Raw genomic sequence first — 25,188 nt, 5'->3', positions numbered from 1 at the left:
CCAGTTTTTCACAATATTTTGGAGTTTTTCACTAAAAATGCTGCATGTGTCAACAAAAATGCACCACTTATATAAAGTACAATATGTCACCATTTAAAGAGACCCAGTCATATTCATGTCCACTACGTACATTCATGTCCACTACGCGCATCATACCCAGCAACCAGGGCCCATGGCTAATACCGGACATTGCCGACTGGGCTGATGTCTGGCATTAACCCTTTAGACGCCGCGATCAAAGTTGAACATGGTGTATAAAGGCGGTTAATTCTATTGCCGGTTAGCTTAGTAGGCTGATCGGGACTGCCATAGCGGAACTGCCGCATCCCGAGCAGCTGAGAGGACAGGGGGAGGTGTCTTACCTTCTCCCTCGCTGTCTGATCGTCGCTCTATTGCTCCATGCCTGAGATTCAGGCAGCAGCAGTGGAGCGCCGGTAACACTGATCAATGCTATGCTCTGGCATAGAACTGATCAGTGTCTTCAGTAGATTGAATGGTAAAGTTCCCTATGGGGGCTATACAAGTGTCAAAAAAAAAGAGTTAATAAATGTGATTTAATCCCTTCCATAATAAAAGTTTGAAAATGTACAACACCACAATAAAGGGGTACTCCCGTGGAAAACTTTTTTTTTTTTTTTTTAAATCAACTGGTGCCAGAAAGTTAAACAGATTTGTAAATCACTTCTATTAAAAAAATCTTAATCCTTCCAGTACTTTTTAAGGGCTGTATACTAAAGAAAATCCAAAAAACAAATGCATTTCCTCTGATGTCAAGACCCCACTGCTCTCTGCTGACTTCTGCTGTCCATTTTAGGAACTGTCCAGAGCAGCATATGTTTGCTATGGGGATTTTCTCTTGCTCTGGACAGTTCCTAAAATGGACAGCAGCGGTCAGCAGAGAGGAATGACATGGTCAGGACATCAGAGGAAATGCATTTCTTTTTTGGACTTCTCTTTAGTATACAGCCCCTAAAAAGTACTGGAAGGATAGAAGTTTTAATAGAAGTGATTTACAAATCTGTTTAACTTTCTGGCACCAGTTGATTTATAAAAAAAAAAAAAAAAAAAAAAAAAAAAAGTTTTTCACAGGAGTACCCCTTTAATGACAGAAAGAGTTGTAAGAAGGTGAGAGAGTGTAACCTACATTAGAATACAGATGCTTATATGTAATGAACTGTTAATACCCACCATAAAGTACATACAAAACTATAGTTTGAGGTTATTGTCCAGACACCTTTGATATCCACATATAGCATTGCAGTACAGGATTTGAATAATATTTTGGCTTTTTAAGTGGTTTGTTATTGTAACCTTTAAATAATATTTAGCAACAGAGCATTTACAAATCAGGACCTCCAGGGAATGGAGGACCGGTAAATATTCCTACAGTATATTTACTAGGCCGGACTAATGAAAATACTAAAGAAATAGGATAAATTCAACTCCTGTTGTTTTAGAAAGTCAAGACACTGCAGGGGCATTCTAAGGGTTGTTTTGTACGATGAAGTATATTCATTTGCATCCGCATGCCATGGAATGGTTACTAATGCAGTCGTCTGAGTTTACCTTATTTGACACTATAGCAGAAAACAAGTGCAGTATAAAAGCTATATTTCTCTATCTGTATACATGCATACTTCTTCAATATCATTTCTAGTGACAGGCCAGCACTTTGGGGGGTCCTTGTGTTTAAGGAAGTAATTAGATTAAAGCTTTTTTTTTGGCAAGTTGTATACATTTCTAATGATTATTAGCAAATTTCATGCTTCAGCCCATCACGTCCTCCCTGTTTATTAAATTGATAGATAGCTGGAGCAACAAAGTAGTTAGGAAAGTAGGATAATCGAACGGCTCACATTTACATTATTCTCTACATCACAGATGAATGGGGAATTGTACTTTCCTGCACCACAATAATGAAGGCACAACAGACTCATCCACGTTTCACTTACCTCCGATTGCGTTACAGCGGGATGTGATTTCCCACAGGACAAGTGCCATAGAATACACATCTGCTTGCTTAAATGACTCCATGTTCTCTAAATTAATTCTTGATTCAAGGACCTCTGGGGCCATATATCTAGCAGTCCCAACCTGGTGATAAAAGCAGTGAGAACTTCAACAGCAAATCCGCTAAAGAAACATGAATGAATGTAGACCTAAGTACATCTGTTATGACAAGTTTAAAGTGGATATCTACCACTGGACACTATGTAAATAAATGTTCTTATTAGATAAAATTCCTATTATATCTTTATAGTGGTCAGGAGTTCATTTATCTGATACAGATTTCTTGATCCCCTGCATAGATATAGTTGTAAAAATATAATGTAGCTACCACTAGAGGGAGTTTAGGCGCTAACAGAATACCAAAATACATTATAAGGGTATTCCAGCATAGTACATTTTTATATGTTGCTGGAGGGCTAGTAAAAATAAAAAAAAAGTCATACTTACCTACCCTGGTCCGCTGCAGTTCCCATTCCAGCTCCTTCTAATCTCTCACAGGTCTCTGTTCGTTCCTACTTTTAAAATGTATAATCTGCGTAGGACCTGCTTACTCAGCCAAACAATGGACACAGCGATTGGCTGAGCTGGCATGTCCTGCTGAGACAGCTTAGAGACCAGAAGGGAAATATTTTTTACCAGCCATCCAGCAACATATAATGTACATAATGCTTAAACTGGGTTTTCTGTGTATTTTAAAACCGGCTGTAACTAGAGTAAAAAAATACAAGCGAAAACAAAAAAAAAAATATCACCTCTTAATTAACTGCCACTTCAATATTCCTCATCAGAAGTTCTGCAGACTGTTTCCAGCCTGTACTTAAATGTATCAAAACTTCCAGAAAAAGGGGTACTCCCCTGGAAAACATTTTCTTTTAAATCAACTGAGGCCAGAAAGTTAAACAGATTTGCAAATTACTTCTATTTAAAAAATCCCAATCCTTCCAGTACTTATCAGCTGCTGTATAATACACAGGAAGTTCTTTTCTTTTTGAATTTCCTTTCTGCCTGACCACAAGTGCTCTCTGCTGACACCTCTGTCCACGTCAGGAACTGTCCAGAGCAAAAGAGGTTTGCTATGGGATTTGCTCCTACTCTGGACAGTTCCTGACAGAGGTGTCAGCAGAGAGCACTTGTGGTTAGGCAGAAAAGAAATTCAAATAGAAATACAGCAGTTGATAAGTATTGGAAGAATTGGGATTTTTTAATAGAAGTAATTTACAAATCTGCTTAACTTTATGGCACCAGTTGGTCAAAAAGAAAATGTTTTCCAGTGGAGTACCCCTTTAACATTTATAATAAGACATTATGCAGCAAGCTCTCATGCATCCTCTAGTGGTGGTGGCATGTAGACAGAGTGTTATCTTCTGATCTTTGTCTATGCAGTGATTTTGTAAAAAAAACTCTTCAAATATATTTTATAAAACACTAACAAGTGCAAAATGTTGGAACCAAAATGGCATTACGATAAAAGGTGGGAATTTGTTGCATATATATATATATATATATATATATATATATATATATATATATACACACACATATATATATATATATATATATATATATCGCTGAAAACATGAGCGTGATAACCTATAAGGAATTTCATTATTTTGCTTTATTCTCATATTAATAAATTTAGAATTTAAGAAAGAGTGAGGGCCCACTTAAGCCTGTTGTATATTCTAACAAGGTTGGGGGTCTTAAGAGTGACTGCTGTATGTGCATTGTTCTTGTTGACTCCACTTTAATATGGGTTCAAAACTATACTTCAGTAGTGGAGTGTTTTCTGTTATGTATACAGTGTATGGAAATGATTCACTTATGTAACCTACCTGCCCACTGTTAGCAAGGTCATCCACTGATAGAGAAGGGTCAAGCCAAAGGGATAATCCAAAGTCACAAACACAACAGGTTTGGTCATTTTTAACAAGTATATTTGAACTTTTTAAGTCTCGATGAACAATTGGTGTCTTTGGTCTTCCACAAGGTGTATGGTCACTATGCAAATGTGCGACACCACGAGCTAAAGAGCAACCAAGCTGTAACAAGTCCTCCCAACTAATAATGTGCTTTGATAAATACTCTTGTAAATTGCCTTTGGAATGGAAAGCTGTGATAAGCCAGTACTGTTTGCCAACATCGGTTTTCCTCTCTTCAGCAGTCAAGAATTGCAAAATATTTTCATGCTTAAGATTTATGTCAGAAAAGATTTCTTTCTCCATTTTCCAGGATGCATACTCTTCGTAAGGGAAAATTTTAACAGCTACAGTTTCAAACTGATCTGAAGTATTTTGTTTGAGCTTAGCCTTATACACCTCTGCAAAACGGCCTTTCCCAACTAAAGTGTCTAGTTCAATAGGTAGTAGCTCAGTGTTGTGATTCAAGTTGTTGGCGCAAGTGGAGCTTATGTCCGAGCGATCATCATCAATCATCATACGACAGTCATCACTGCAGTCCATATTCTGGTGCCTCATGCATTTTTGGTTATTTTCCCACTTTTTGCTGAGCTTATTTTTCCTATACACACGGTAGCAATAAAAAATACCAATCACTGCTACTGCGATCATAACTGGGGGAAGTAAACTTGAAAGTGCCACAAATGTTGTGTCTGGCCATGCTTCATTTTCTAAAAAATAAATAAATAAATAAATAAATAAGAAACACTTCAAATAATTGTCAATTTTTTCTAAATTTGATTCAAATTTATAATCTTGTTGCACATACCCGTATTTTTCGTCCTATAGGACGCACCAGCGTATAAGACGCACCCAATTTATAGGTGCAAAATCTAAAAAAATAAATATTTTGAACCCAATAGTGGTCTTCAACCTGCGGATGTCCTGTAAGTACTAACCCGGCTATTCAGTCGGGCTGTTCCGGACCGCCGCGGTGAAATCGCTGAACAGCCGGGTTAGTGTCACTTTCCCTTCAGACGCGGCGGTCAGCTTTGATCGCCGCGTCTGAAGGGTTAATACAGGGCATCACCGCGATCGGTGATGTTCTGCATTAGCCGCGGGTCCCGGCCATTGATGGCCGCAGGGACCGCCGCGATAGGGGTGTATTCGCCATATAAGACGGGGAAGTTTTGGGAAGAAAAAGTGCATCTTATACGGCGAAAAATATGGTAAATACAGCACATAGACAATACAAAACAATTATAAAACCAGCAAATGGGGCTATATATATTTTTTTACACATGGCTGGGATAATAGTAATAATAATAAAGTCATATTTTACAAAATTATTACAATGAGATAAAGAGGCACTCCAGCATTTTTTTCCACTTTCAGTATATATATATATATATATATATATATATATATATATATATATATATGCAGCTGAGCTGGAATAAAACAAATTGCACTGCAGGAAGTTTTTTTTTTACCTAGTTAACCAACAAATAAGAGGACAATGAGCACATGGAAGAAAATTATAGAATAGTTCAAATAAATAACATATAATGGCAAAGTCCGTACCATTTTCCCATATGAAATCAAGATTACATTCTTCTTCCTTGCAGGAACACATGAACATAGTTCCTTTAGCCGTCTCTTTTTCTTTCATGACACATTCTTTGTTATTATAGTCATCAAGCTTGTGGCCATATATAGGTTTTACAGGGTCATGGCACAGTGTTTCTTCAATTACGTGAGTGCCGTTATTCCTCCTTAGATAAAAATAAAGCAAAATATACATCAGAACTTAAAAAGAAGCATTGAGAATGCTAACATAATTAATTTATAAACCATAATCAAAGGATATTCAGTTACAGTTCTCATAGCACTTGTTCACCTTCCTCATTTCTCTATTGCAAGACATCTAAGAGATTCCCTAAGGCTATGTTAAAATGGGGGAATGTCCACACGGAATATCTGTGTGTGGACATTCCCCTGACAGCGGAGCATCGGCAGAACATGTCGGGGCTAGAACTACTCGGAAATGCTCCATTTCATAAACAGCAATGTATTTCCGTGCGGAGTCGACAGAAAGAATAGACATGGAATTTTAACTTCCACCACAAATGTTTTCAGCACAGAAATTCTTCTATGTGAACAAAGCAGCAGAATCCCACTGAAATCTGCTGCAAATCCTGCAATTCCATCATGTGAACATAGCCTAAAAAGTAGGGCTATATCAGGCAGATACTTTAAAATATCTTTAATCACCTGTTTCAATTCTCCCCTCTCAACAAAACTATAGTTGAGAAAAAGAAACATACACTGCTTAAAGTCCACTCCCAAGGAAATTAAAGGGTACCTCTCATCAAAAAAACTTTTGATATATTATAGATTAATGTATGCAGAATAACTTTACAATTGCATGTTATTAAAAAATATGCTTCTTTCTATTTAATTTTCCACTTTGAAGAAATGACCACTAGGGGTCTCCCTACCAGTCCTGGCAGCAAGCATTTCAGACTCATGCTGGAGTCCTAAACACTACGAGCTGCCAGTCTGCTTTGTTCACAAAGGAGAACACTCAGAGCTGCCAGCCTGCTTTGGCTGTGAACAAAGCAGGCTGGCAGCTCTGAGTGTTTAGGACTCCAGCATGAGTCAGAAATGCTTGCTGACAGGACTGATCAGGAAAAAAAAATAGAAAGAAGCATATTTTTCATTAACATGCTATTGGAAAGTTATTCAGCATTCATTAATCTAAAATATATCAAAAGTTTATTTAAAGAGAGGTACCCTTTAAGAATTGTCAAAAGTGCTGGAGAATAGCGAGTGGTATCACTCATTGTTGGTGGCATCTGTACCTAGCTACTCCCACTCCCACTGGTGTTTCTAGCTTTAAAAGGCATCTGTCACCAGCATTTACCTGCTGGTACATAGTATTAGTGCTGGTGGATACACACAGGAGCAAACTCCAATGCGTTTTGGATCAGGCTGGATCCTTAATCATGCCATGATTAAGGATCCAGCCTGATCCGAAACCCGTTGGAGTTTGCTCCTGTGTGTATCCATGTCATCCGAAAATAAAGAGCTCCTGATTTCACTCCTTATACAGCGCTGGACATTTCTTCTTATTTTTTCTTGCATGTCCATGTTCCCTAGTTATGCCCAAAAATTTTATATGCAAATAAAGCTCTCCCAGCCCCTCGGTGCCTTCTTCTGCCCAGCCACATCTGCTCTATACATGTGACCTTGTGACCGTCCCATATGTATAGGTCAGATATCTGTGATATTTGTGACATCATCATTATAGGTCCGCACCTCCAGCATGGAGCAGATACAGAGCAGGTCCTGGTCAGACAGCCACTGCTGTTGTGTTGTGTATGGAGATCTCTACTCCTCTCAGCCCGACCAGGACCTGATGTGTATCTGCTAAATCTTTTCAGGGATAACTAGGGAATGGAGCCACATAGCAAAAAAGAGTAAACAGTATTACCAACACTACTACCCTGTAGCAGCAGGTAAGTGCAGGTGGCGCTAGTATATATATATATATATATATATATATATATATATATATATACACAGACAAACACTCACTGGCCACTTTTAGGTATACCTGTTCAATTGTTTGTTAATACAAGTAGCTTATCAGTTGGCAGAAACTGCCTTTAGGCATGTAGATGCGGTCAAGACAAATTGTTGAAGTTGAAACCAAACATTAGAATGGCGAAGACTTTGAATGTGGCATGGTTGTGGGTGCCAGATAGCTGGTCTGAGTATTTCAGTATGTGCTAATCTAATGGTATTTTCATGCCCAGCTATCTCCAGAATTCACAGAGAATAGTCCGGAAAAAAAAATCCAGTGAGAGACAGTTGTACGGCCAAAAATGCCTTGTTGATTTCAGATGTCAGTGGTGAATTGGCAGACTGGTTCAAGATGACAAGAAGGCAATAATAACTTAAATAAGCTCTTGTTACAACCAAGGTATGCAGAATACCATCTCTGAATGCACAACTCACTAAACTTTAAAGCAGAAGACAACTTTGGGTTTCATTCCTGTCAGCTAAGAACAGGAAACTGATGCTAAAATTCAAACAGGCTTACCAAAATGGACAACAGAAGACTGAAAGACCATTGCCTGGTGTGATCAGTTGTGATTCCAGATATGATATTCAAATGGCTGGGTAAGAATATGGCATAAAAAACACAAAAACATGGATCCATCCCGCCTTGTGTCAATGCTTCAAGCTAGTAGTGGTGTAATGGTGTGGGGACATTTTCTTGGCACACTCTGGGCCCCTTAGTACCCTTTATGACCACAGTGTACCCATCTTCTGATGGCGACTTGATGCCAGCATGATAATGTAACATGTCACAGAGCTTACATTATCTTAAATAGTTTTTTTGAAGATGACAATGAGTTCACTGTACTTCAATGGCCTCCACAGTAACCAGATCTCAATCCAATGCGATTTAATAGACTAGGAAACAAGCATTATGGATGAGCAGCCGACAAATCTGCAGCAACAGCGTGATGCCATCATGTCCACTTGGACCAAAATGTCTGAGAAATATTTCCACAGCACTTTTTAGAAAATATGCCAGGAAGAATGAAGGCATAAGGGGGTCCAACCCGGTACTAGTAAGGCATACCTAAAAAAGTGGCAAGTAAGCCATATACATTAATAATTTAAATATCTTGGGTGTGGTAGTTTTGTTGAAATATAATTTTCTGATGCCGAAACTCCCCTTTAGGGTACGCTTCAAATCTGCGTACGTGTGAACGTACCCTTAAGTGATAAAAAAAAGACTGAGCCTTACCATATTGCCACGCACACTTCATCTACTTTCTCACACATTGAGGTTATACCACATGTGCTTTTACAATTTGGCTCTTTAAGCTTACATGGGGACGTCAAATTGTCACAAAACATGCATAGTTTACGCAATTTAAAGTCTTCAGGAATACTTGAAAGACTGGTTGCATCTGGAAAATAAAATAGAGTCATGTAAACGCATACATAGAAACATCTGCAAAAAACATCAGTAATGAGGTAACATTAAGAGTAAACCCATTAAAGCGTTCACTTTCTGAGGGGGAAAGCTTATATGTGTCTAATTAGTAGTAATGTAATAGACTATAAAATGTCAGCTTGAGGTAAACTGTACAAGAACAGCCTCATGGAGCCGCACAAAGGTAAGGAAGAGACCTCTGGCTGCCATCTTAACTTATTGAACCATGCAATTGCGCTGCAGAGGGTCCAATGAGTGTCCTAACTTAACTGTTACTTCCATTTTTAGATGCCGTAATCAGCATTGATCATGGCATATAAAGGGTTAGTGTTGGATATCAGCGGTGAGTCCCGGGTGCTGGTGTTTGTGAGTGCACTTCATACACTATGAGAGGGAAGATGTCAGTGGTGAATTGGCAGACTGGTTCAAGATGACAAGAAGGCAATAATAACTTAAATAAGCTCTTGTTACAACCAAGGTATGCAGAATGCCATCTCTGAATGCACAACTCACTAAACCTTAAAGTGAATTGCACATGTCCTCTGCTTATGATCTGCTCCTGGCTTTTTATTTATTGACTGCATTTTATTCAAGACCTGAAGAGTTAAACTAACCCTACAACAGATGTGTCAGAATAATATTTTGGAGCCATTACATAGTAAACTAGACACATTGGCAGAATGTATTAAATGACTGGCATTTTACATAACGGTTTTAAAGCAGTGGTCTCAAACTGTGGCCAATGGCTGTCCAGGCATGCTGGGAGTTGAAGTTGTGTAACATCTGGAGGGCCATAGTTTAAGACCACTGCTTTAAAGGAGTTATGTGGTGAAATAACTTATCCCCTATCCAAAGGATAGGGTATAAGTTATGGATCGTGGGGGATCTGACTGCTGACAACCCCCATGTCCCGGGCTCCTGAACGGGGCTCAGGCAGTCTGCTGGAAGGGGGTGTGCTGACCCCCATACGGAGCGGCGGACAACACGCCCCTTCTATGTATCCAATATAGATACATGGAAAGGTGTGTTTCGGCCGCAGCTTCCTGTTCAGGTGATTGCGGGGGGTCCCAGCGGTCGACCCCTGCGATCTATAACTTATCCCCTATCCTTTGGATAGGGGATAAGTTATGCTTTACCACAGAACTCCTTTAAAGAATAGTGTTCTGGAGGAATATCAACAAATTTTGCACAAGCTCCTTGTTTTTTCGACTAATACCAAACCCCTTTTTATAAAGTGCCAAGTAAATCTCCAAAAAATTACTTATTTTTTCGATAATGAATGAGCTTTGTGCATGTACAACCTTTTTAAAGGTGCACATCCGTCTTAGACTGTCTACGGGGTATGGAACCTTGAAAACATTGGATCAGGGATGTTGGATTACTCTTGCCCTCTCCATAGGAAACACATGAAAATTTGGCTATAAAGTAAGTTACTGGGTATGGAGAGGCTGGGAGAGATGCAAAAGGTATGAGCACATTAGGCCAGAAAAAGGGTATGTGATCCATAATAAATAACCCTCACAGTTTTTGAGATCTGTGCATTTATAAAGGGAGCAATGCCACCCCCCTCCCCCCTTGCCTCTTCTTGCCTCTCTTTGGAACATTATACACACAAAAAAAGTCTCTCCCCTATCACCTCCTAGAGAGAGGAATCACAACATCACCTCCTGGAGTCTGTAACATTCTATGAACTTTCTGTGAATTGATATTCATTTACGATGCCATAAAGCACACTCAACCTTCTAACAGACATACATCTAAGGCTGGGTTCACATATATTAGGCATCTGGCATAGTATCCCTCCAGCGTGCACCGAATGGAGACCGATGCTCGAACAGATCACATTCATTTGAATGGGACAGTTCCCAATCATCCAGCGTCTCAATTTTGGTTGGTTGGACACGCCTGAGGGCACCAGACGAGAACAATGGATGCTTGATGCCAGACTAGTGATGACAACTTGTCATCAGTTGGTGCATCAGTTCACCTATGCTGGATGTCGGGCATATGTGAACCCAGCCTTACCAATGATACTAAAATAATAATATGGTCCGTTTTAAGGTCAAATACATGTAAAGAAACATATTTAATAAACAAAAGAAAATAAAAATACGGTAAAGCTAAAGTGTTGACTTACTTTCAGATGGTTTTGATTTCTGTCTTGGGTTTCCACTGTTTTCTTTCCTTTTATGACTTGCTGTAACTTTCTGATGATAACTTTCTTCTGAAAGTAAAAACAAATTGAATTGACTTACACACCTGGACTTTTTTCGGGTCCCTGGTACATTCTGTATTTTAAAGTATTTAATGACACCAGGTTTAGCACCAACATCAATTGACACCCATAAACCTTTAATAACTGTATGGCTTTATTAGGCTATGTATAAATTGGCATGCTGTGCAAAATGGCTTCCAGAGCTATGAGTTTTCTCCCTCGTGTTAGATAACTTGCTCTTCACAACTGTACTAAAGGTAAGATCTTCCTGACCAATGGTGCCCTGTAAAAGGTTAACTAAACTAACTATAAAATGTCAGCAGCCCAGGGGAAAGTGTGAGTAGAAGCAGCCCAGGGAGACGTGTGTGTGATGGCAGAGGCCCAGTGGGTGGAGGATGGAGGTAGTAATCATTGGGTGTCATGGTGTGTTCTGGTTACAGTGGTTGGGGTCTTTCCACCAGACCTCCCACACTCCTTGGGCTGGCACAGTGGTAAGGGGGATGCAGTATGACATGATGGTGATAATAGTCCCTACATGTAAGTGTCCTGAATGTTGCCCTTATTGGTGTGGCACAAATGAAGAGCAGGAAACGTGTGTAACTTAAAAACAGTAAACTTGTGTATATCTTTACTTTGTGCCTTCATCTTGTGAAAGTGTTAACCATCTGTTTGCCACAATCTTTTACAAGGTTTCAAGCTTTCTTTGCGTAGGCTGGAGCAGGATTCACAATTTTCCAATTCAAGAAGGTTTTATCGAAAATGTTTACACTTAAAGAAACAATACAGGAAGAGATCACTTGAAAAAATCCATAGTGAAAGACTCCAGCACTTCCAGAGTGGATAAAAAAAGTGTAGAATTTATTCAATCTCCATGGAGGTAAAAAAAAACATGCATAGAAGGCAGGAAAATACGATAAAAACCGACGCTTTTTGTTAGCCTTTGTCAAAGTATTTGTCATACCTTGACAAAGGCTAACGAAACACGTTGGTTTTTATCGTATTTTCCTGCCTTCTATGCATGTTTTTACCTCCACGGAGATTGAATAAATTCTACACTTTTTTATCCACTCTGGAAGTGCTGGAGTCTTTCACTATGGATTTTTTCAAGTGATCTCTTCCTGTATTGTTTGCCTCGTGGAGCGGCCACGTTTCCCGTGCACCCAGACTGGATGAGCAGAAGAGACCAAACACTATAAGGGTGAGCTGTATATATTTTCCACTTAAAGAAACAGTTTAACAAAGGAACAAAAATAAATTAAGTAGCATTAGTGTTTCACAACTTTCCAAATTCTGTTTCTCTCCACCGTTCCAAAAGTCCTGTTTCTCAAGTTTGACATGCAATTCTTACCCAGTCAGTCTCGAATAGTGCAATTCCCAGCTGTAGGGTACACATGTATATATGCACTGCAATTCCCAACTGTGTGGTGCAGTCCCCTAAATATATAACAATTTAGCAGCCAGCGTGCTAAGCAAGATCTGAGGCCTGTGGCCTAATTCAAGGTCGTGAGGTCCTTGACTAAATCTCACAGGCTTCTTCTGTAAGCCTCCATAGACCTAAACACCCTACACACTGACACATTTCCTCCAGAGAGAAACCAGTGTGTCTGTATATGTTAAATCTGGTTTGGCTAAACACTGCCTCCCTTTCAGAGGAACCAATGTTTTAGTGTTTAGGGGATTTTACTTGCATAGCCTGTACAAACTATTTAATGGCACAGTGTTAAATAGTTTATAATATAACATGTTACAATATAGTAGGGTGCATTACCTTAAAGGGGTTATCCAGAAATAGAACAGCTCCACGTCTGTCTCCAGGTTGTGTGTGGTTTTACAACTTGGCTCCATTCACTTCAATGGAACTAAACTGCAGTACCACACCCAACCTGGAGACAGATGGGGCGTGGTTTTTGAAAGAAAGTAGCTGTGTTTTTCTATCCCTCGATAACCCCTTTAACCTTCCCATTTGTAATGTCCAAGAGTTCCAGCAGGCCAATTGTCCATAAAATTGGAATAATACTTTAAACTTGATTAGGATTACAAAAAATTACAGATTTTTTCCTAAAATATTTAATATTGCTGTCACGATGCCGGCTGGCAGGTAGTGGATCCTCTGTGCCAGAGAGGGATTGGCGTGGACCGTGCTAGTGGACCGGTTCTAAGCCACTACTGGTTTTCACCAGAGCCCGCCGCAAAGCGGGATGGTCTTGCTGCGGCGGTAGTGACCAGGTCGTATCCACTAGCAACGGCTCACCTCTCTGGCTGCTGAAGATAGGCGCGGTACAAGGGAGTAGGCAAAAGCAAGGTCGGACGTAGCAGAAGGTCGGGGCAGGCAGCAAGGATCGTAGTCAGGGGCAACGGCAGAAGGTCTGGAAACACAGGCAAGGAACACACAAGGAACGCTTTCACTGGCACTAAGGCAACAAGATCCGGCAAGGGAGTGCAGGGGAAGTGAGGTGATATAGGGAAGTGCACAGGTGAACACACTAATTGGAACCACTGCGCCAATCAGCGGCGCAGTGGCCCTTTAAATCGCAGAGACCCGGCGCGCGCGCGCCCTAGGGAGCGGGGCCGCGCGCGCCGGGACAGAATAGACGGAGAGCGAGTCAGGTAGGGGAGCCGGGGTGCGCATCGCGAGCGGGCGCTACCCGCATCGCGAATCGCATCCCGGCTGGCAGCGGAATCGCAGCGCCCCGGGTCAGAGGACGTGACCGGAGCGCTGCCGCGGGGAGAGTGAAGCGAGCGCTCCGGGGAGGAGCGGGGACCCGGAGCGCTCGGCGTAACAGTACCCCCCCCCTTGGGTCTCCCCCTCTTCTTAGAGCCTGAGAACCTGAGGAGCAGACTTTTGTCTAGGATGTTGTCCTCAGGTTCCCAGGATCTCTCTTCAGGACCACAACCCTCCCAGTCCACTAAAAAAAAATTTTTCCCTCTGACCTTTTTGGCAGCTAAAATTTCTTTGACCGAGAAGATGTCCGAGGAGCCGGAAACAGGAGTGGGAGGAACAGATTTGGGAGAAAAACGGTTGAGGATGAGTGGTTTGAGAAGAGAGACGTGAAAGGCATTAGGGATACGAAGAGAGGGAGGAAGAAGAAGTTTATAAGAGACAGGATTAATTTGACACAAAATTTTGAAAGGACCAAGATAGCGTGGTCCCAACTTGTAGCTAGGGACACGGAAGCGGACATATTTAGCGGAGAGCCATACCTTGTCTCCAGGGGAAAAAACGGGGGGAGCTCTTCTTTTCTTATCCGCGAACTTCTTCATGCGTGATGAAGCCTGTAAGAGAGAATTTTGGGTCTCTCTCCATATGATGGAAAGGTCACGAGAAATTTCATCCACAGCGGGCAGACCAGAGGGCAAGGGAGTAGGGAGGGGGGGAAGAGGGTGACGGCCGTACACCACGAAAAATGGGGATTTGGAGGAAGACTCAGAGACCCTGAAGTTATACGAGAATTCGGCCCATGGGAGGAGATCTGCCCAGTCATCCTGGCGGGAGGAAACAAAATGTCGCAAATAATCACCCAAGATCTGGTTAATCCTTTCTACTTGTCCATTGGACTGGGGATGATATGCAGAAGAAAAATTTAATTTAATCTTGAGTTGTTTACAGAGAGCCCTCCAGAATTTAGACACGAATTGGACGCCTCTATCCGAGACAATCTGCGTAGGCAACCCGTGAAGACGAAAAATGTGTACAAAAAATTGTTTAGCCAACTGAGGCGCAGAAGGAAGACCAGGAAGAGGGATGAAATGTGCCATTTTGGAGAATCGATCAACGACCACCCAAATAACAGTGTTGCCACGGGAAGGGGGTAAATCAGTAATAAAATCCATACCAATCAGAGACCAAGGCTGTTCGGGGACAGGCAGAGGATGAAGAAAACCAGCGGGCTTCTGGCGAGGAGTCTTATCCCGGGCACAGATAGTGCAGGCTCGCACAAAGTCCACAACATCCGTCTCCAGAGTCGGCCACCAATAGAAGCGGGAGATGAGTTGCACAGATTTCTTGATACCCGCATGACCTGCGAGATGGGAGGAGTGACCCCATTTGAGGATTCCGAGGCGTTGGCGAGGAGAAACAAAGGTCTTTCCTGGAGGAGTCTGCCTGATGGAGGCAGAAGAAGTGGAGATCAGGCAGTCAGGTGGAATGATGTGTTGCGGAGAGAGTTCAACTTCTGAGGCATCCGAGGAACGAGAGAGAGCATCGGCCCTAATGTTCTTATCGGCAGGACGAAAGTGAATCTCAAAATTAAATCGGGCAAAGAACAGAGACCACCGGGCCTGGCGAGGATTCAGCCGTTGGGCAGACTGGAGGTAGGAGAGGTTCTTGTGGTCGGTGTAGATAATAACAGGAGAACTTGATCCCTCCAGCAGATGCCTCCATTCCTCAAGTGCTAATTTAATGGCTAGAAGCTCTCGATCCCCGATGGAGTAGTTCCTCTCCGCTGGAGAGAAGGTCCTAGAGAAAAAACCACAAGTGACAGCATGCCCGGAAGAATTTTTTTGTAGAAGAACAGCTCCAGCTCCCACTGAGGAGGCATCAACCTCCAATAGGAAGGGTTTGGAAGGGTCAGGTCTGGAGAGGACGGGAGCCGAAGAAAAGGCAGACTTGAGTCGTTTAAAGGCGTCTTCTGCTTGAGGAGGCCAGGACTTGGGATCAGCATTTTTTTTGGTTAAAGCCACGATAGGAGCCACAATGGTAGAAAAATGTGGAATAAATTGCCTGTAATAATTGGCGAACCCCAAAAAGCGTTGGATAGCACGGAGTCCGGAGGGGCGTGGCCAATCTAAGACGGCAGAGAGTTTGTCTGGATCCATCTGTAGTCCCTGGCCAGAGACCAAATATCCTAGAAAAGGAAGAGATTGGCATTCAAACAGACATTTCTCAATTTTGGCATAGAGTTGGTTGTCACGAAGTCTCTGAAGAACCATACGGACATGCTGGCGGTGTTCTTCTAGATTGGCAGAAAAAATTAGGATATCGTCCAGATATACAACAACACAGGAGTATAACAGATCACGAAAAATTTCATTGACAAAGTCTTGGAAGACGGCAGGGGCGTTGCACAGTCCAAAGGGCATGACCAGATACTCAAAGTGTCCATCTCTGGTGTTAAATGCCGTTTTCCACTCGTCCCCCTCTCTGATGCGGATGAGGTTATAGGCGCCTCTTAAGTCCAATTTAGTGAAGATGTGGGCACCTTGGAGGCGATCAAAGAGTTCAGAGATGAGGGGTAAGGGGTAGCGGTTCTTAACCGTGATTTTATTAAGACCGCGGTAGTCAATGCAAGGACGTAGGGAGCCATCTTTTTTGGACACAAAGAAAAATCCGGCTCCGGCAGGAGAGGAGGATTTACGGATAAAGCCCTTTTTTAGATTCTCCTGGACGTATTCGGACATGGCAAGAGTCTCTGGGGCAGAGAGAGGATAAATTCTGCCCCGGGGTGGAGTAGTGCCCGGGAGGAGGTCGATAGGGCAATCATAAGGCCTGTGAGGAGGTAGAGTCTCAGCTTGTTTTTTGCAGAAAACATCCGCGAAGTCCATATAGGCCTTAGGGAGACCGGTTACTGGAGGAACCACAGAGTTACGGCAAGGGTTACTGGGAACCGGTTTTAGACAGTTCTTGGAACAAGAGGACCCCCAACTCTTGATCTCCCCAGTGGACCAATCCAGGGTAGGGGAATGAAGTTGAAGCCAGGGAAGTCCAAGGAGAATTTCCGAGGTGCAATTGGGGAGGACCAAAAGTTCAATCCTCTCATGATGAGATCCGATGCTCATAAGAAGGGGCTCCGTGCGGAAACGTATGGTACAGTCCAATCTTTCATTATTTACACAATTGATGTAGAGGGGTCTGGCGAGACTGGTCACCGGGATGTTGAACCTGTTGACGAGAGAGGCCAAAATAAAATTTCCTGCAGATCCAGAGTCCAAGAAGGCCACTGTAGAGAAGGAGAAGGCAGAGGCAGACATCCGCACAGGCACAGTAAGACGTGGAGAAGCAGAGTAGACATCAAGGACTGTCTCACCTTTGTGCGGAGTCAGCGTACGTCTTTCCAGGCGGGGAGGACGGATAGGACAATCTCTCAGGAAGTGTTCGGTACTAGCACAGTACAGGCAGAGGTTCTCCATACGGCGTCGTGTCCTCTCTTGAGGTGTCAGGCGAGACCGGTCGACCTGCATAGCCTCCACGGCGGGAGGCACAGGAACAGATTGCAGGGGACCAGAGGAGAGAGGAGCCGAGGAGAAGAAACGCCTCGTGCGAACAGAGTCCATATCTTGGCGGAGTTCCTGACGCCTTTCGGAAAAACGCATGTCAATGCGAGTGGCTAGGTGAATAAGTTCATGTAGATTAGCAGGAATTTCTCGTGCGGCCAGAACATCTTTAATGTTGCTGGATAGGCCTTTTTTGAAGGTCGCGCAGAGGGCCTCATTATTCCAGGACAATTCTGAAGCAAGAGTACGGAATTGTACGGCATACTCGCCAACGGAAGAATTACCCTGGACCAGGTTCAACAGGGCAGTCTCAGCAGAAGAGGCTCGGGCAGGTTCCTCAAAGACACTTCGGATTTCCGAGAAGAAGGAGTGTACAGAGGCAGTGACGGGGTCATTGCGGTCCCAGAGCGGTGTGGCCCATGACAGGGCTTTTCCGGACAGAAGGCTGACTACGAAAGCCACCTTAGACCTTTCAGTGGGAAACAGGTCCGACATCATCTCCAGATGCAGGGAACATTGGGAAAGAAAGCCACGGCAAAACTTAGAGTCCCCATCAAATTTATCCGGCAAGGATAAGCGTATCCCAGGAGCGGCCACTCGCTGCGGAGGAGGTGCAGGAGCTGGCGGAGGAGATGACTGCTGAAGCTGTGGTAGTAACTGTTGTAGCATAACGGTCAGTTGAGACAGCTGTTGGCCTTGTTGCGCTATCTGTTGTGACTGCTGGGCGACCACCGTGGTGAGGTCAGCGACAACTGGCAGAGGAACTTCAGCGGGATCCATGGCCGGATCTACTGTCACGATGCCGGCTGGCAGGTAGTGGATCCTCTGTGCCAGAGAGGGATTGGCGTGGACCGTGCTAGTGGACCGGTTCTAAGCCACTACTGGTTTTCACCAGAGCCCGCCGCAAAGCGGGATGGTCTTGCTGCGGCGGTAGTGACCAGGTCGTATCCACTAGCAACGGCTCACCTCTCTGGCTGCTGAAGATAGGCGCGGTACAAGGGAGTAGGCAAAAGCAAGGTCGGACGTAGCAGAAGGTCGGGGCAGGCAGCAAGGATCGTAGTCAGGGGCAACGGCAGAAGGTCTGGAAACACAGGCAAGGAACACACAAGGAACGCTTTCACTGGCACTAAGGCAACAAGATCCGGCAAGGGAGTGCAGGGGAAGTGAGGTGATATAGGGAAGTGCACAGGTGAACACACTAATTGGAACCACTGCGCCAATCAGCGGCGCAGTGGCCCTTTAAATCGCAGAGACCCGGCGCGCGCGCGCCCTAGGGAGCGGGGCCGCGCGCGCCGGGACAGAATAGACGGAGAGCGAGTCAGGTAGGGGAGCCGGGGTGCGCATCGCGAGCGGGCGCTACCCGCATCGCGAATCGCATCCCGGCTGGCAGCGGAATCGCAGTGCCCCGGGTCAGAGGACGTGACCGGAGCGCTGCCGCGGGGAGAGTGAAGCGAGCGCTCCGGGGAGGAGCGGGGACCCGGAGCGCTCGGCGTAACAATTGCAACTAAGCCCTATTCACAAAAGTGGTGCTGTGCCTGGGAGAAAAAAAAACATAACATTTTCAGGACAACCTCAAGTCCCCACTTGCTTATTCCTATAGAAATTAACTTACTTTTGTCAAATGTAAACTCTTGGTTACATTCATCTTCATTACAAGCGCATATAAACACAGTTTCTGAATGCAGTCTCCTTCTTTTCATGTGACATGTTGAAGAGTTGAAATCATTTAACATGTGTCCATATAGTGGCAAAAGAGGATTGTGACATAGAGTTTCTTCAGTTACAGCGGAACCATTACTTCTCCTTTAACAAAAGAGAGACAATTCACATTATAATATGTCAGTGATCCATCCCAGGTCATGAATAGGGGTTGGTGACCACAGCTCTGAACTAAAGATTTGCTAAGGGCCTTTCCATGTGCCTTGATGTTAACTCATCGGCAAATTCACATTTAAGATGTTACTCTCACCCAAAAATGCTCTTTTCTACAAAGCCCAAACTGGTCATTTGACACATTATTATTGTTTGAATACATTTTTATCTACTTGAAAGGAAGGAATACATTGATTTATATAAGAGCCAAGAGAAATATCCAGGGCAGATCTCAGATTTGGAAACACTGGGATTACAATACCCCCTATTCAAGCAGGACACAAAGACCTGGCGGTTTTGACTATCATTGGTGGAAATATTGTGGTCCCACATGAACCTTGGTATCTGAAGGGGCCCGAAACTACAGAGAAATGTACAATATTAAAACAGAAAACTCCCATTTTAAAGTGTTAAAGGGGTAAATTTGTAAGCATTAAAAGGGTACAGCTGTCACGCCCCCTCCCATAGACTTTCATTGAGGGGGTGGGACGTGACATCATGAGGGGGTGGGGTTATAACATCACAAGCTCCCGCTGCCAGTTCCAGCGTTTGGAGCAGTTTGTTCCAAATACTGAGCAGCAGAATACCCCTTTTTCACACAGATATGTCAAAAATTTTGAGTTGTCTTGGTGCTGAGACCCCCATTGACTGCTAGATAGGCAGGAGACCAGCATGGCTATACACTACACTCCCCGTCTTGCTGCTAAATTCTACTTGTTGCAGGAAACGGGCTTCATTTTAAGTCTATGGCGTCTGGTTCCTACAACAAGTCAAACCGAGCAGCAGGACAGGAAGTAAATGATAAATTAGCAAATGATAAATTCCCCCTATAACATTTAGAAAAAGTAAGGGGCCTTTTACATGGGTAGGAAGTTCATCCCTAGTTTTATACACAATTATTGCAAATTAAAAACCTGAATGTGTGAACACACACTGACAGCGCTTGTAACATGTTGTTATTATCCCATGTAAAAGCAGAAATAAAAATCAGAATATTTTTTAATATAAAAAAAAAACTTACCACAAGGTTACACAAACTTCCTCAGCAAATTCACAAGAGGCTATTTTGTCACAACTGCTTCTACAATGACCTTTGCTTTCTGTACAAGTTGCATTCAAAACATCACAAAATGCACATGATGTGGTTGCAGCCTTGTTTAGCATGAAAATCCCATCATCTGTAAAAAAAAATAAAAAATAGGAGATAATTAGACATCTTGATGCTCATGTCCATTTCCTAATCTGCGGGTTACAACATCTTGGTCTCCTGTGGGTATGTCATAGATGTCCCCTCTTTGACCTGCACCTATATTGGGATTGGGGTTCCCTTCTAGCCTCCTTGCAGAATAGCATTGTGAGCTATTCTGTTTGTGTAACTCCAGGAGTTAAAGGGGTATTTCTATTAAAAAAAATCTTAATCGTTCCAGTACTTATTAGCGGCTGTATACTACAGAGGAATGTTTTTTTTCCTTTTAGGATTTCTTTTCTATCATGACCACAGTGCTCTCTGCTGACACCTCTGTCCATGTCAGGAACTGTCCAGAGCAGGAGAAAATCCCCATAGCAAACATACGGTGCTGTGGACAGTTCCTAAAATTGACAAAGGTGTCAGCAGAGAGCACTGTGGTTGGGACAGAAAAGAAATACCAAAAGAAAAGAATTTCCTCTGTAGTATACAGCTGCTAATAAGTACTGGAAGGATTAAGAATTTTTAATAGAAGTAATTTACAAATCGGTTTAACTTTCTGGCACCAGTTAATAAAAAAAAAAGTTTTCCACTCGAGTACCCCATTAAGAAAACATTGGAACTTGTGGTGCTATGCTGTTTCTGCAACTCCAAATGCAGTCAATGGGATTACTGAAAAGTACGTAAAACAGCTATTTAATACATACATTATTATGGCTATACATCTATAATGGGTCATCTGTAGAAGCATCTATAACAAAGCCTACAAAGGGGGGGGGGGGATGTTAGAGGGAAGTACCGTATTTTTTGCCGTATAAGACACACTTTTTCTTCCCCAAAACTGGGGGGGGGGGGGGGGGGGAGTTGGTGCGTCTTCTACGGCAAATACACACCTATCGCTGCGGTCCCTGCTGCCATCAACGGCCGGGGCCCGCGGCTAATACAGGGCATCACCGATCGCGGTGATGCCCTGTATTAACCCTTCAGACGCGGCGATCAAAGGTGACTGCCGCGTCTGAAGCGAAAGTGACACTAACCCGGCTGCTCAGTCAGGCTGTTCGGGACCGCCGCGGTGAAATCACGGCGTCCTGAACAGCTTACAGGACACCGGGAGGGACCTTACCTGCCTCCTCGATGTCTGCTCCGTGCCGGGATCCCCTGCATGGCAGCGCTCTCCTTCGACGTCATCACGTCGTTGTGCACGCCGTCCCATCATCCAATAGGAGTGGCGTGCGTAGCGACGTGATGATGGCGACGGAGAGCGTGGATCCCGGGGAAGAAGATGTCCGGAGCGGCGGGGACACCACGGGGACGCGGTGACAGCGATGGAGCGACATCCAGGGCAGCGGTGACGGGTCCGGAGCGGCGGGGACCCGTGAGTATTACCTCCTATCCAGTGGTCTTCAACCTGCGGACCTCCAAATGTTGCAAAACTACAACTCCCAGCATGCCCGGACAGCCAACGGCTGTCCGGGCATGCTGGGAGTTGTAGTTTTGCAACATCTGGAGGTCCGCAGGTTGAAGATCACTGTTGGGTTCAGAATCTTTTTTCACTAGGTTTTGCACCTCTAAAATTGGGCACGTCTTATATGCCGGTGCGTCCTATAGGGCGAAAAATACTGTATATAATATATATATATTTTTTTAAATAAACAAAAAGAAAATGTGCTGGACGACCTCTTTAAATCCTGAATACTCTGGAATTCTTAACTTTACTTGATCTCTTTGGCGTTAGATGCTATAGCAGAAAACTAACAGATTTTTTTACCCATGAAAGAAATATTGTTTACCCATCTTGTCCAGACACAGATTGTCAGCTTGATAAAATTGTCTCATTTGAATGTATTTATATAATTTTAATTTGTTTTATTTCTTTATTTTTACAGGAATAATCTTTAGCATATTTATTTATGGTCAACACAAATTCCCTCATTTAAAAGCCAAGACTACCGGCAAATCGGATGATCTGGTCTATGATTTATTTCACAATACAGTGATCAGTGAGGACTGGGAGCAGTTAGCGTTTTATATTTTGTGCTCTGTAAATGTCACATTTCTATTTAAGCGGTGTTAGAATGTACACGCTGAGAGTTAAATGGTGCGTAAGCAATGCTGATTTACTGCTTCCATGAGGCAATATAAACATAATCTTGGAAAAGACATATTTTCCACCAAGCACTAAATATTACAGTTTGATGATCTGCACAGACATAAATGTGAAGGAATTAAATGTCAGCACGCTGAAACCGTATACTAATGAAGTGAACGTTACAGAAACATTTCTGGTGACATTTGATATTGGTCTCACATTTCCTGTCAGCTACTGCATCAGACTGAGAGGGATACGAGGGTCATGCACTGCTGTTCTACAATACAGCTGCAAATCTGTGATAAGCCACATAAACAAGCACCGCAAAGGAGATATTAAAACAAAACAGAAAAAAAAAGCAGATATATATTGCACACCTAAAACAATATAAAATCCTGCAGTTTCTATACCGTATTTTTCGCCCTATAGGACGCACCGGCATATAAGACGCACCCAATTTTAAAGGTGCAAAATCTAGAAAAAAAAGATTCTGCACCCAATGGTGATCTTCAACCTGTGGACCTCCAGATGTTGCAAAACTACAACTCCCGGCATGCCCGGACAGCCGTTGGCTGTCCGGGCATGCTGGGAGTTGTAGTTTTGCAACATCTGGAGGGCCGCAGGTTGAAGACCACTGATAGGAGGTAATACTCACGTGTCCCCGCCGCCCTGGATGTCGCTCCATCGCTCCAGCCCCAGACGCTCCAGACGTCTTCTTCCCCGGGATCCACGCTCTCCATCGCCGTCATCACGTCGCTACGCACGCCGCTCCTATTGGATGACGTGATGATTTCGAAGGAGAGCGCCGGCCATGCAGGGGATCCCGGCACGGAGCAGACAACGAGGAGGCAGGTAAGGACCCTCCCGGTGTCCTGTAAGCTGTTCGGGACGCCGCGATTTCACAGCGGCGGTCCCGAACAGCCCGACTGAGCAGCCGTGTTACTGTCACTTTCGCCACAGACGCGGCGGTCAGCTTTGATCGCCGCGTCTGAAGGGTTAATACAGCGCATCACCGCGATCGGTGATGTCCTGTATTAGCCGCGGGTCCCGGCCGTTGATGGCCACAGGGCCCGACCCTATAGGTGTGTATTCGCCGTATAAGACGCACCAACTTTCCCCCCCCCCCCAGTTTTGGGGAAGAAAAGGTGCATCTTATACGGCGAAAAATACAGTATATTTTATGTTTTCAAAACACTTTGCCATAAATTAAATTTCTGGCAGAAAAAAGTTATGGCCCCAAGTCAAAATTCCATAACGATACAAAGTATAATGTGAGATAAGGAGCAATTGTCTACACCAGCTAACCAAGACGTCTCTGACTGGGCTCTATAGCTGTAAGTTGAGATGAGTTTACAGTAAATTCGATTTGTCACAAACTTCTCGGCTCAGCAGTTGATGACTTATCGTGCATAAATTAGTTCAGCTTTCAGGTGCTACGGTGGGCTGGAAAAGGTGGATACAGTCCTAGGAAAGAGTCTCCTAGGTCTGTATCCACCTTTTCCAGCCCACGGGAGCACCTGAAAGCTGAACTCATTTATGACATCAACTGCCGAGCCGAGAAGTTCGTGATGAATCAAATTTACTTTAAATTTGCTCATCTCTAGCTGTAAGCCCTACTTTATTATTTTTTCATTAATTATTTATTTTTTATTGTATATAGTGTTTTACAGGGGTTAAATGTTAATGCCTTTTTAACAATAGTAAGTCAGGAAGCCATTTTATAGAACTTTTCTGGAGCTAGGTTTTCTTTTTTTTTTTTTTGGAAAGGTCCCGCAATCCTTGACTAAGTTTCCAGGAGTCTAACACAGATGATTTACACATTATTATAGCTTTCAAGTGTGTGGGTGCAGGGTTTAAGCTGTGTGTACAGACAAATTTACATACACCCTTTAAACACTGAAAAGTATAGGACTGAGAGCTATTAAAGGGGTAATCCAGCCATAGATGTCTGATCGCGGGGGCCCATCGCTGGGACCCCCCGCAATCTCCGTGCAGCACCTGCATTCTATCACGCCACACTACCTCGTGATGTCATGCCACGCCCACTTCTTTCATGTCTATGGGAGGGGGCATGACAGCATAGAATGCGGGTTCTGCACGGAGATCGCAGGGGATCCCAGCGGCGGGCCTCCCAGGATCAGACATCTTATCCCTTATCCTAGGGATAAGATGTCTATGGCTGGAATACCCCTTTAAAGAGCACCTCTCATTTTGGAAGCTCAGTATGGGTGGACAGACACCTCGTCAATAGTAACGATGAATGAACTTTAGAGACAAGTGATTAAAAATAAAAAAATCTTCTTGAAGTAAATATTGTATTTTTTCTAAACAAAGCTGTTCTGTCCTCACATGTCCTGTAAGAGCAATGGTGTGTCAGGTGTTGGGTCTGCAGCTACACTATCAGTCACACTTGTTCCAGTCACTTGATCGGAGACTAAACATTTTGCGCACTACTGCTTCACTAAACATAACTATATTTTGTAGGAAAATCTTTATATATATACTCTGCAAAGTAACTAGGCAAATGACTGGAAATCTGATGGTTTCCTTGTGTCATTTTCTATAAAATTGCATTACATACAACCATATAAAAAGGCATAAAAAAAAAAAAAACTTTAAATCATTTATAGAGCAAGCACATTGGGTCACTGGCCCTCATTTACTATTGCAAACCCGACAAGTTATATCGGGTTG

At 43.4% G+C, this 25,188-nt stretch overlaps 1 protein-coding gene across 3 annotated transcripts in view; it reads right to left on the bottom strand.

Moving 5' to 3' along the window:
• TGFBR2 (transforming growth factor beta receptor 2) overlaps positions 1-25,188 on the bottom strand; it is a 78,812-nt gene that overhangs the window by 10,258 nt on the left and 43,366 nt on the right. For all 3 annotated transcript variants that reach the window (XM_056520079.1, XM_056520080.1, XM_056520081.1), the window contains exons 2-8: positions 20,241-20,397; positions 18,960-19,150; positions 11,060-11,146; positions 8,731-8,896; positions 5,490-5,680; positions 3,843-4,636; positions 1,953-2,094 (exon numbers count right to left, since the gene is read on the bottom strand). In XM_056520079.1, coding sequence (XP_056376054.1) covers positions 1,953-2,094; positions 3,843-4,636; positions 5,490-5,680; positions 8,731-8,896; positions 11,060-11,146; positions 18,960-19,150; positions 20,241-20,397 — 1,728 coding nt within the window. The remainder of the gene's footprint in view (positions 1-1,952; positions 2,095-3,842; positions 4,637-5,489; positions 5,681-8,730; positions 8,897-11,059; positions 11,147-18,959; positions 19,151-20,240; positions 20,398-25,188) is intronic.

Source organism: Hyla sarda, chromosome 5 (assembly GCF_029499605.1).
Source record: "Hyla sarda isolate aHylSar1 chromosome 5, aHylSar1.hap1, whole genome shotgun sequence".
NCBI lineage: Eukaryota > Metazoa > Chordata > Amphibia > Anura > Hylidae > Hyla > Hyla sarda.
The sequence above is the reverse complement of the archived record's forward strand: the minus strand, read 5'-3'. Positions and strand labels throughout refer to the sequence as shown.